The 13,670-nt window shown below is 38.9% G+C and overlaps 1 protein-coding gene across 2 annotated transcripts in view; it reads left to right on the forward strand.

Moving 5' to 3' along the window:
• The first annotated feature begins 1,714 nt into the window (after positions 1 to 1,714).
• The window catches only part of LOC138983588 (uncharacterized), a 60,521-nt gene continuing 48,565 nt past the window's right edge, over positions 1,715 to 13,670 (forward strand). The window contains exons 1-5 of one of the 2 annotated variants that reach the window (XM_070356863.1): positions 1,715 to 1,898; positions 2,639 to 2,822; positions 3,320 to 3,383; positions 4,310 to 4,412; positions 5,077 to 5,168. In XM_070356863.1, coding sequence (XP_070212964.1) covers positions 2,649 to 2,822; positions 3,320 to 3,383; positions 4,310 to 4,412; positions 5,077 to 5,168 — 433 coding nt within the window. In that variant the 5' untranslated portion in view covers positions 1,715 to 1,898; positions 2,639 to 2,648. Of the gene's footprint in view, positions 1,899 to 1,933; positions 2,227 to 2,638; positions 2,823 to 3,319; positions 3,384 to 4,309; positions 4,413 to 5,076; positions 5,169 to 13,670 lie in introns of those variants that run through there. The other variant, XM_070356864.1, reaches the window with a different exon arrangement.

The raw sequence follows: 13,670 nt of genomic DNA on the forward strand, positions 1-13,670 counted from the left end.
CAATGGGCAACAGTTTTGCTCATTGTATACAATGAGCAAAACTTGTTGCTCATTGTATACAAAGTGCAAGATATGCTGCTCATTGTACATAATGCGCAAATTGTACAGAATGGATACGACATATATATTCTGCAGTAATTACCACTTCACTGCACCCTGGTCATCAAAGGCAGGCCACGCTTGCCACACAAAGTCACACACTCAATTGGTACAGTATATTCTAGAAGATCAGAACGCCCATGATAAAAGTTTGTTCACTTATATGTTCCTTGAGAATCATCTTCTGCTTGACTTGCTGGTGGTTCAAACCATTAATTGTGGTCTGGAATTGAGCCTGACTGACTAGTGTACAGCTAGTGCAGATCAGTGCTATGGATCGACCCATGAATGCATGGATCCTTTTATCATTAGCTGTGTTGATTGGTGTCAATGGAACAACCTGTTGAAGATAAAAAGTATTGTTATTATAGCTTCCATGGTGTGTGTGTGTGTGTGTGTGTGTGTGTGTGTGTGTGTGTGTGTGTGTGTGTGTGTGTGTGTGTGTGTGTGTGTGTGTGTGTGTGTGTGTGTGTGTGTGTGTGATTGTGTGTTTGTAGGTGTGAGTGTGTGTTACTATTTACGATTATTCGCGATGTAAGGTTGCAATCACGCGTGTGCACACACACACTTACACAATGACATAATTATTCACACAAGTTATCACTCTCATTCAGTTAAAACCTAACAGAAAACACACACACACACATATATATAGTTTATAGGTCAGTAGGTATTCTGCCAGTAGGCATTCAATTAAAAGGCATTCGGCCAGTAGGCATTCGGTCAATAGGATTTGGTCAGAGGCATTCGGTCAGTAGGCATGACACCTTGTTATTACACTTGACATATAATTGAAAAGACACATGATGTATGCAGTGAGCTGAAAAGAAAATAACTCCTCACAATCTAATTCAAATTTAAGTATATATTAAAGCACTAGCTCAGTAGCTGTTAAAGTTGTTCAGCTCACAGTTCTATCGTTATAAAAATTTTACAAGCTGCAGTTTAATGACTGTCCCTTCTACAGCATGAGATCAAAAACAAAACAAAACAAAAACAAAAACAAAAAGAGAGAGAGAGAGAGAGAGAGAGAGAGAGAGAGAGATCAGAGACAATGACAATGACAATTCTTTATTTTACAAGGGTAAGAGAATAAGCATAGGAATACTGTTTTGCATCTGGCCCTCGAGAAACAGATCGAGTCTTTTTAGGACGCACATAAGTTGGGAATTGTCCGTCTTAGATATCAAAGATGAGATCCAAATTGTTTCATATTAATCGTACTCTAATCAGAAATTGATAAATACTGTAATAATGTTCAACTCACAGTAGAAACTTGCACTCCATTGTGAAACACAATGTAAGGGAAGTTACTCTGGAGATAGCTGCCTTTGGTCTGACTAATTACTGCGCAACCACGCGCGATCCTAAACTGAAGCATTTACATTTCTATGGCGTAAAACTTGTCTGAACGTAAGAAAATACTATTGAGATACTAGAACAACAAAAATATTACAAGTACACGTAAAATCATATGTAACAGCTTTAGTTTGAGGTCGCGCATGGTCACGCAGTAATTAGTTAGCTTTTACTGCCTTTCTACTCATTCTTCTCTGCCCTTTGCTGACCTTTCACCTCCATTTTGACCAATCAACATTGAGCACACTTAAAAACTCTGTGGCAATGAAAGTTGTTTAGATATGGCGGACCTTCTTCAAGCGAAAGAGTGTCGCTCTGCGTTTTGACGCTATATCTCCTAGAAAGATGACGGCAGACCCCTGGCTTTCTCATGTATGCACATTTTGTGCAGGAACTCAACATTTTACCACTTTTATTTGATCCAAGATAGCAAGATAAAGGTAGGATTGCTTCTAATCTGTTGGCAAATTGCGTTTCCCGACCCGTGAATGTGCGATTGTGTCAGAGATGAAAAGAAATATGTGTATTGAATGGCAGCGTCTTCAGTGCACGCGCCCCTATTCACAGTCGTTGACTACCGTTCCTGGCCATTTTGTGATCAAGCTAGTCTGGTTTAAACTGGACGATGGGAAAGCAGAAGAAATGCTCACCAAGAGCCAGCTTTATTCATTGGAAACTTTAGGATACATTTTTTATATTGGTGGTTCACATGGAAGAAAAGAGAAAGAAGAACAGTCAAAAAGAACGAAATTGCCAGCACAAATGTTGGTAGGTTGCATAGAAGTGGCATGCATTTTTGTATGTGCTTAAACCGTTTCAACGCAAGGAAGAAATGGTTGATTTATTTTAATCATGAATGTTGAACTTACTGCATAGCCATTGTATACATTTGATTTAAACAATTTGTTCTTGTTTTTATTGGTATTGTTATTTTTACTTACTGTGCGTTAGACTGAGAATTGATCTGTATATATAATTTTGATGTTTTTTGGTGTGTTTTTCTATTTAATTATTTTGAAAAATGTTTTAAAAAAAACACAATCAAAATGGCAGTAAACCTATTTCAAAGGCAGTGTAAGTTTGATTTTCTTAATTTTAAAAATGTTTAAGCAAGCTGAAAAAAGCAGACAGAATTAAGAATAAGACTTCAAATTCAATCCTGATTATCACACATGTGCAGACCTTTCAAAATGATGGGAGATATTCATCTTCCGAGGGACACGTACAAACTGCAGGAGAGGTTCTTGAACAAACTGAAGGAAGAAATCGCTAACGTTGACGGAAAAATAGAAGAGAACGTAAAGATTCGCCAGCAGATGGAGAATGTTGAGGATACTCAGCGGCTACGAGCTGAACGACAGATTGTGAGTTTTGTTCGATCTTGTTCAGTTACTTTCTTTCAGTGGTTTCAGCAAAACAAGTTCAGCTGACTGCTGCAAGGACTTATTGAGTGTTCTCTGTTTATATCCTTCTTCTACATTATCTGAGTTTCTGAGTCTTCTACGTTTAACATAATAAAATGTTATGGAACGTGTGCAAAAATATATTTGCGCGTGTATTTTTTTTGTCCGGATGTATTTCTCTGGTATGCAGCAGCTGTTTCTGGAAGTGGTACCTCGATCACTGCTGAAGGTTATGCTTTGTGAGAAGTGTGCTGTTGGTCAGTACATGTAACATACGTAGATAGCAGAAATTGACAAATTATGGAATTCAAGTTACTCGGCAGCATTTGAAATGCAAATAGAGCACTGTCAGAGAGGGAGGGAAAGGGTGTAGGTGTGTGTATACATGTTCGAACAGTTCATTATCAGTCCACTAGGATAATGAGTGAGGTAAACTTTGGCATTATTTTTGTGTGAAGGAAAAGTTGACTGCTCGGAACATGGTTTTGCAAGATGAACTGGAAAGAATCTACACAAAACCAAGTAAGTGTCTCATTTTATTTTATTTTATATTTGCAGATATGTTATCAGACTGATTACCATATTTAAATCCGTATTCTTTCATTTAGGATTTTTGTTTTACAGACAAGAAAGTCTACCTTTCCTCTCTATTGTGTGAATAGATAGTGTGTATTCTCAGAGTGGTGCATTGTGGTGGTGATGATGATGAAATTAATCTGATAAATCTGTGGTTTTTTTTTAGAAATCTTCAAATATATATTGTTTTAATCATTTAACACCATGCCAGTAATGAGTATAAAGCAAATCAAATTTATTGTGTCCGATTTCAGAATCCAATGAACACTCACAATCACATGTTATCCTTGAGTTTGATTGAATTGTGTCTTTATAATTATAGGAATGTGTCCTGAACTGCAAAGATATTATTGTTAACCAGCAAACCTAAATTTTACAAGTGAGACAATGAGGGGTAGGCTTTTGGTGCTACATTAATTGTTGGGTCTATAATATTGATAATACTGTAGAAAATTCCTTTTTTTAATAACAAAACGGCAGGGAGAAGATTTCAAAGCAGATACTGTAATTACAGTAAACAACGAAACTGGCAACAACAATAGCAATAATAAGACAACAGCAACAACAATAGCAATAATAAGACAACAGCAACAACAATAGCAATAATAAGACAACAGCAACAACAATAGCAATAATAAGACAACAGCAACAACAATAGCAATAATAAGACAACAGCAACAACATCAAAATAAGACAACAGCAACAACAATAGCAATAATAAGACAACAGCAACAACAATACCAATAATAAGACAACAGCAACAACAACAGCAATAATAAGACAACAGCAACAACAATAGCAATAATAAGACAACAGCAACAACACCACAACTCAAACGTGAATGTGCAACGTAATCTGTTTACTTCACACAGGCCCTCCCCTGAGCCCTGCCCCCAAGATGGTGATCACAGAGGTTATCACTAAACGCACCAAAGAATTCTCTGACCAGCAGCATGAGAAGGCGATGCAGTACAAGTGAGTGATTCATTTTATTTTGTCTTTTTTTGTTTTGGTTTGTAACTTGTAACACTGTACATGTTCATGGGTTGTAGAGGAAATACAGAAAAAAACGTACTGAAGTACTCTGAAAATGCACTTTTTTGTTGTTGAATAGGTGAGTGGTTTTAGAGATATCCATAATCTAATGAGAAAAAGACCAAAACATCTTTTTGCAAAATAGTATATGTTCAGAAATTCATTTGTAATACAGTGAAACCACCCTTTTAAGCCCCCCCCCCCCCCCCCCCAATTAAGACGTCCTCCCTTTAAAGACCCATCTTTTTCAGATCTCCTGTTCAGAACTTCTGTAAATGTACTCCCATTTTTAGACTTATACCTCCTCCTTATGAAGACCTGATTTTCTTATCATATGTGTTTGGAGGTCTCAAAATGGGGGTTCCACAGCAAATCGTTTGTCTGCAGACTTTCTTCAATGTTAGATGGCTGTTAGTTGATTAAGGTATTGGATCGACTAGCCCATGAAACATGAACATTTAAGCAGCCTTAACTCACTGTGGATTTATGATCTTTGATAGCTTACGCATTCAGTAACTTCTTCGTACATATATACATATCAGCATGCAGCATTCTCTGATGCCAAGACACAGTACTGAAAAGATTATGCACCTTCTCATTCCAGGTACCTGCTGGCAGAAAAACAGCGACTGCAGCAAGCACAGGAGCGACTACGAGAGAAACGGCTGGCTCTCCATCGCATGCCAACGCCTGAGGGTAAGATGACACAGCGTTACTGGGGTCATAAGTATAACCTTTACTCCCCTCTTGCTTACAACAGTTACTACGATCTTTACTCACCTGTGTACGATGATGATGGCTACTACAGCTATTTTCCGTATCAGTATGTGGAAGAGGACAAATACCCTGTCCGGAATTGGGATGAGGCAGACAGGTACTCATACCGGTACCGGGATTGCAGAGACAGATACCCCTCTCGATCTCTGGTCTGTCCAAAGTACAGTGATCTGTACCCACCATGGCGCAGTGGAGAGTATATTCCTAAGAGCTTGGAGTCAGAAGTGATCGATAGTCGCCCAGTAAGGGAGATCTGGATAGAGCGACCAAAACAGAAGACGCCAAAAAAGAAGCCACAAAAGAAGGTTGTGTTTGTACCTATGCCACTTCACAGTTCTACAGCATGGTGAGATCGGTTGTGAGAGTGTTATGTTGCAGGTGCTTACTCATCAGGGACTGTTTTAGCAGTGTTGATTCACTGGTTTTCTTTTTTGCTTTCTCTGCGCGCGAGTTTGTGGGTGTGCACGCATTTCCGTGCATACACACACAAAAACAAAGCCTCATCCATCAAGATTCTCATGTAAAAGAAAGTGAGTATTCTTTTCAGGGATTATTCCATTGCACAAGAAAAACTACCCGTGACATTTGTAAAAAGCTTTTTGAAGGAAGACTTAAACAACAATATTGAAGTTGTTTATCTTTTTTCTATCATGGCATGCACTTTTTGTTCTTAATTCCTGGCACTTTTTTTGACATTCATACTGGTAAGCTGTTGTTGAAAGTTAATTTGAACATTTTGTTGTTGTCATTGTGTTGTTGATTTTCCTGGTGCAAAGATCAAGGAAATTATTCTGTCTTTGTGTGTCATGAATTGTTCCAAGCATGGTACATGTGTCTTCATCAGAATTAACAAAGGCTTGGCTTGGCCGCAAAGTTTATGGTTTGTATTTGAGTTCCAGTGTAAAACTTTAAGGACTTATTCAACTTGTTGTAGTTGCTAGATAATGTGGGATTCCCTGTGCATCTTCGAAATAATAAATATTACTTCTCACTCCTAATATTGATGTTTGGGGAGATGCACCGAGGATAAAGGTTTAAGTTGAAAGGTTTGTGTACAAAATGTTGTGTAATAAAGACACGAGTTCAGTAACCAGCTCAGAGACTATAGCTCCACTATTCTGTTTCTGGTCTGTCAATATTATGATACAAATAAGATGAGCATTTTAGATGCCAATTTTGAGAAGGAATACCTTGTGAGCTTCGATATGGACCTGAGTCACTTGATGCAAATGTAAGTGTAGAGTTAATAAAATCAAGGTGTTATTTTCTGAAAGTTTTTGTTTGTATTGAGCTGCTTGTAAGTTGTATGTGATATCAACATGTACCCTGCATCATATAACTTAGGTGATATGTCAGTCTTGTGTGTGATATCAACATGTACCCTGCATCATATAACTTAGGTGATATGTCAGTCTTGTTTGTGCTGAATGTGATTGTGAATGCCGCCAGTAAATATTGCAGAATGTTGATTAAATGTAAGCAGAGCTGTGATTTGTGCGAAAATAAAACATCAGAAGTGAACCTTCTTTCCTTCAGTTTCAAATATATAACTCAAGCATTGGTTAACTCATACCAATAGAACAGAAATAATTTCTTCTTTTTGTTATTGTTCGATTGTGTAAACCGTAAAAGTAAAAGTAAAAACATATTGGTTTCTGGTACGTTAGCTGGATCTTTTATCTTTAGTGTGCATTATACTGCACATGATTTATTTATATTTGAACTTATACATCTAGCATATTCCTGCATATGAATTTTTAAAACAGTTTTAAAATTCAGCTGTGATGGTGGCTTTTCGGATGATGTTTCTGTGTTATAGGCAAGTGCAATAAATGTGATACATACAATGTAAATTGTAACAATTTATACCGTACCTTGATGATTCTGATTTTAAATAACCGTACAGGTACCACAACAGGACATTATCTTTGACACATATATCAATACAGCCAGTGTATTTTTATCTTAAAAAAAATCATGATATTTAGTATACATAAACTGTGAAATATACAGCTACATAATACATATTTCATCTTTAAAACTTGCAAGATATTCAGTATCTTCTGTGCTGTGTTAGAAATGAAAATGAAGACTGTGCTCCCGTTCTTTTTGTCAGATTTGATTTAAACTTTGTCTTCAGTCACATTAGAAAGTAGCTTATTGTTATTGTCAGTCTTTTGTTGTTTTTAGGAGTCTATTTATTTCAGAAAACTTTTTATGAGAAGAAAAATATCATGAGTAGCATATGTACACATTGTGAAAAGTGTTTGACTTATCGAAAGAGATAGGAATTCCCATGAAGTAAAGCAGAGTCATGTCTAAAAAATATTCACGTTTTTTGCGACTCGCTCTACCTGAATGATGTTTGTTGGATTATTTGTACAGTTTTTGAAATAAACATGTTGTATGTACGAGAAGTGTGTGTTGTGTGATAGAGTTTTAGAGTCTGTCCTATCTCATAGAATTAGACGAATAGAACAGGATTCTTATAAGCAGCTCAATCAAACAAATGCTTTCTTATTTTATTGTGTTAGAAGTTATCAAATTCTCCTAGCACCTGTGTGAGTGACAGTAGAAAAGGTGTCCTGATTTTGTGCCAAGAATTATGGTTGTCATTTAATTTGACTAGTCATCTCTTTTTGTTCGCCCTCCGTATTCTTCCCTGTAATCTTTTCTTTGGTATGTCTTTCTTTTGTATGGGTCTTGTGTCATCCACTTTCAGTTCTTTTATTGTTTATCTAATATTATTCATTTGTCTTTGTTAGGTGTTCTTTCATTTGACAGCTGACTTGAAAATCTTTCTAACATATCTTCTCTTACCTGTCCTTCTTTTCATCTCATTCATTTGTCATCTTACATACAGTCTAAAATCTCAAAGATCTTCTGTACTTTTTCTTCTTTCTTTCTGTTTCTGTTTTTAAAAAAAAATCTCTCTAGATCTGTTCTTTTTCCTCTGCGTGTAAGTCTCTCTCTCTCTCTCTCTCTCTCTCTCTCTCTCTCTCTCTCTCTCTCTCTCTCTCTCTCTCTCTCTGTGTTTATGTGTGTGAGAGTGGGTGAGAGAGAGAGAGAGAGAGAGAGAGAGAGAGAGAGAGAGAGAGAGAGAGAGAGAGAGAGAGAGAGAGAGAGAGAGAGAGAGAGAGAGATGTACCGGTTGTAACGGGTCAGTTGGCCTAAACAATAAACTTTCTGAGTTCTGAGTTCTCTCTCTCTCTCTCTCTCTCTCTCTCTCTCTCTCTCTCTCTCTCTCTCTCTTTCTCTCTCTCTCTCTCTCTCTCTCTCTCTCTCTCTCTCATATTAAGTCAGCAAGCTAACAACCATCCACATTTTCTCCTACAAAGATCGGTTTCACTCTCCCTTTCACAACGGAATTCCCTTCATAGGAGACAGTGTCTGAGCAAATAGATCTTCCCATAAGGCCTAAAAAAAATAGGTGTGGTTACGGTAACCCGACCTACCCTATTTTTTTGGGCCGACCCTATAACTTTTTATTACATTTGTCAAAAAAATACCCAAAACAACAAATAAACGAGTGCAGAAAACGCAATGAAAGCGAAAGCGCCCGAGTCGCACACTTATTTCCCTGTCAAGTAGGTTTAATTTGTACACATTAGAAAAAAAAGTAAAAAAAAAAAAAAAGGGATTGCCTACCTTCCTACCCTATTTTTTTTGACTATGTTACCGTAACCACACCTATTATTTTTTTTGGCCTAACCATGCAGGACCAAACCCAGCACTTAGGTTTCAGTAGACAGCTTAGAAAGAACGGGGTGGGCACAAAGAAAGAGTACCCTCAAGTGGATCTATAAAAAGTGATACAGTGGAACCCCCCTTTTAAGACCCCGACGTTTGGCCTGCTCCACCTCCACCTCCACCTCCACCTCCACCTCCACCTCCACCTCCACCTCCACCTCCACCTCCATCTCCACCTCCACCCCCACCTCCATCTCCACCTCCACCTCCACCCCCACCTCCACCTCCATCTCCACCCGCACCTCCACCTCCATCTCCACCTCCATCTACACCTCCATCTACACCTCCATCTCCATCCCCACCTCCACCTCCATCTCCACCCCCACCTCCATCTCCACCTCCATCTCCACCTCCACCCCCACCTCCACCTCCACCCCCACCCCTTTTTACAACCTTGATTTTCAAATTTCTATTCAAAACACCTGTAAAGGACGTTGCCTCCATTTTGAAATAACACCTTCTTTTGAAAGACCGGATTTTTTCATAATTTTTGGCGTCTTAGAATGGAGGTTCCACTGTAGAAATAAGGCACTTATGTTCTACATTGTAATATCCAAACCAAAGCGGTGATTGCTTTTTTGAGCCTTGGAAAAAGGCATGGGGAGGGAAGACAGTCATTTGGAGAAGGTGTGTGTGTGTGTGTTTGTGTGTGTGTTTGTGTGTGTGTGTGTGTGTGTGTGTGTGTGAGAGTTATTGGTGGTGGTGGTGTGTGTGTGTGTGTGTGTGTGGGGGGGGTGTTATCTATCAGGCAATGAATGGACGATTCCACTGTGGGGGTAAAGCTCTTAATATGTTCCACAGTCATCCTCACCAAAGTAAGTGAGTGATAACTTTGAACCTGGGGAAAGACATGGGGAGGGATGACAGTGATTTAGAGAAGGCAGGGGTGAGTGTTATGACTGCAGTAGTGGGGGAGGGTTATCTATCAGGCAATTGAAAGCTTTATCATCAATGTGTCATAAAGGAGACAGTTGACCTAAAGTGAAAGTTGAAATTCCAAAAGAAAGGGGGTAGGGGAGGGGACAGGGTAAACAAAACTTTCTCTGATAGTCATTGATTGAAGGGTTGACGTTTATGTCAGGCCTGTTCACGGAGCATTTCTATGGTAGGCGAGCATTTCTATGGTAGGCGCTGGCTACCTGGGCGACAACTGGGCTTCTTATGGTACCATGGTACCTGTCAAAGTGAATTTGAACATGTTTTAAGAAATGACAGGGCTGAGAGAGAAAAAAAGATTGTGTGTGCACATGACACAGGGTAATTAATGCGGAGAGGGGCAGCCTGAGCTGAAGGTTGGTGATAAGGGCTGGATGGGGGTGGGAGCTAGGGGGTGGTGGGGTCGGTGTGGAGTTTGGTGGTGCCTAATGGTACTGAAGTCAGACAATCATTTTCATGTGTGAAAAATTACTGCATCGTAAGAGTGTTTCTGTCATTCAAATATATTTAATTTCACAATGTTTATTTTCTAAGACATTATACTGTCAAAATGAAGACACTAAACTTCTCTCATACAATCTGTTTCTGCAGGTTCAACTTTGGAGTTGTATTATGTCTGTTAATTTTCTTTTATTGTAGCTGTTCTGTTACCTAATTGTCTTGTATGGAATAATTGTCTTCTTTCAGCTACACCGATCAATCTCTTGATTGGTGGGGGTACACATGGACAGGTTTCACAGTACTGTGCGTGCCCGATCCTTGTATGAAAGCCAGGGTTCAATCTTTTTTGTTGGGTGTGACACTCCTGGAATGACTTATGATGTTTTGATCAAAGCGAACCTTTGAAGAAAAAAGTTATGAATGTTACATGTAATACCACTTTTACAATATGTGACCCTCCACCACGAAATGAGTTGCATGTCACCTCGCGCGGTTCTGCACTAGGCTTAACTCTTACCAGTTCGGGGTTTTTAGGGCATATTTTACAGTGCTGTTGGTGCCTACTTGCCGAGTGGCTATCTGGGGTCATATTATTATTATTATTATTATTATGGGGAGCTTATATAGCGCGAACCACAACTGTGCTCTCCGCGCTTTACATATTAATTTCTGCCGTTTGAAATGGAATTTTTTACAGATAGACAGACAAACAGACATTTTTTACACACAATATATAACGCATTCACATCGACCAGCAAACTTCAAGCCTATTAGGCGAACATTCACCTTTCACAATATTCTAAATGAAATATAGAAAGTTATATATCAAATGAAACGACGGGCGCTGTGGCGGGGTGGTAAGACGTCGGCCTCGTAATCGGAAGGTCGAGGGTTCGAATCCCGGCCGCGGCCGCCTGGTGGGTTAAGAGTGGAGATTTTTCCGATCTCCCAGGTCAACTTGTGTGCAGACCTGCTAGTGACTTATCCCCCTTCGTGTGTACACGCAACCACAAGACCAAGTGCGCACGGAAAAGATCCTGTAATCCATGTCAGAGTTCGGTGGGTTATGGAAACACGAAAATACCCAGCATGCTTCCTCCGAAAGCGGCGTGTGGCAGCCTAAATGGCGTAAAAACGGTCATACACGTAAAAACACGAGTGTACATGGGAGTTTCAGCCCACAAACGCAGAAGAAGATATCAAATGAAAGGAAAATGAATAAGCTTTTTATATTTGCAAAGAGAATTGTGCTATCTTTAAAGGTAAAAAATGTTATGGGGGTGACAACATGATTTTTGTTGAAATTTGTACGTCCATTTTTTGGAACACGTGACAAACACAAAGAAGACATTTTTTTTGTGTTCAGTTTATTTTAGATATGCTGCTAACTAGTCTGTTTTGGCATTCATTTTACATAACATAGCAAAGTTTTATTGAGTTTTGCTGATAAACAAAAAAGTTATTGTCACCTGAATACCCCCACCCAAATTTCAAAGTTGGACGTTTCATGACATACGCATGCCTAAGGCACACAAAAAAATAGTCTGTTTACGGTATCCAGACCGACCCTATTTTTTCCCGCGACCCTAGACTGTTTTTTGGTATTTGGGAGAAAAAAAAAAAATGGGCAAAATAACTTAAAAATATGGATTTTTGAAAAAAAAGAAAAAAAAGGTCTTTTTTTATTTGGCAAAATAACGTAAAAATATGTTTTTTGGGGGGAAAACAAAAACAAAAAACAAAAAAGTCCCGACCTACCGACTCTATTTTATTGGCCTATGTTACCGTTAACAGACTTTTTGTTCTTTTTTTGCCTAATAATGCATTCCTATAACTAACTTATAACAAAAACCCAGCTTATTTTTGTCATAAAGTGTGTGTAACATATGAGTTTATCCACTGTCCGACCCATCCAATGTAAAATAACACATTTTTTTGTCTCGATAATTAGATAATTGGTCAGTGGAAAACTACAGGGGGGGGGGCATCGTAAGCTTGCTTACGATGGATAAGGGAGCGAACTGGTAAGAGTTAATATAAGTCCGGGGAGTGTCTTGTAACAGTGTGAGGGTCATCTTAGTCACAGGCTTATAACTCAAACAGTTTTCGCTCTTTTCTAAAACGATTTTCACCACTGGATAGAGCATAAAAAACTCCCTAGGAAAATGTAAAAATATGAAAATCATGCAAAGGTGACATGCGACTCATTCCGTGGTGGAGGGTCACATATGTTTTTTGCTACTGTCTTTTTTGTATGTGATAAGGATTATGAATCATGCCACTGAACTTAGGTGCTGCTTTGATGAAAAATTACCTTATTGCTGAGCTTACACACTTTCCTTTTTATGATTAAAGGAATTGTTGGGGGTTGATATGTACTGATAAGGATACGGATGATTAATTATGGGCTTGATACTATTTTTCTTTAATTGATATAGTGGAACCCCCTTTTAAGACCCATCCAATTTAAGACTTTCTCCCGTTTAATTAAGACCTTAGTTATCCAGATTGTATGTTCACATTATTATTGGGGATTGGAATATGAAGGTGGGCGGGGATGTAGCTCAGTCGGTAGCGCGCTGGATTTGTATCCAGTTGGCCGCTGTCAGCGTGAGTTCGTCCCCACGTTCGGCGAGAGATTTATTTCTCAGAGTCAACTTTGTGTGCAGACTCTCCTCGGTGTCCGAACACCCCCCGTGTGTACACGCAAGCACAAGACCAAGTGCGCACGAAAAAGATCCTGTAATCCATGTCAGAGTTCGGTGGGTTATAGAAACACGAAAATACCCAGCATGCTTCCTCCGAAAACGGCGTATGGCTGCCTAAATGGCGGGGTAAAAAACGGTCATACACGTAAAATTCCACTCGTGCAAAAAATACGAGTGTACGTGGGAGTTTCAGCCCACGAACGCAGAAGAAGAAGAAGAAGTATGTTCATATCATCTGTAAATGTACCCCCATTTTAAGACCTTACTTTCTCAGAGTTTTGGATTCATGCTTTGATATTTACGGAAGTTTATAGGAGAGCATGCATATTCTCTCTCTCTCCCCCTCCCCTCCCCCATCCAGCAGGGATTTAGTATTCAGAACAAATAAGAAAACTTTCAAGATACAGTGGAACCCCCTTTTAAAGACCTTCAAAAATCTGAGAAAATCAGGTCTTAAAAAGGAGGGAGTCTTAAAAATGGGGGTAAATTTACGGAGGTTATGAACAGAAAATGTGAAAAAACAGGGTCTTAAAAGGGGGGTTCCACTGTATTTCATGTATTTGTTCATCCTCTTGCTGTATTTTCT

Source organism: Littorina saxatilis, linkage group LG13, assembly GCF_037325665.1.
Source record: "Littorina saxatilis isolate snail1 linkage group LG13, US_GU_Lsax_2.0, whole genome shotgun sequence".
Taxonomy (NCBI): Eukaryota; Metazoa; Mollusca; class Gastropoda; order Littorinimorpha; family Littorinidae; genus Littorina; species Littorina saxatilis.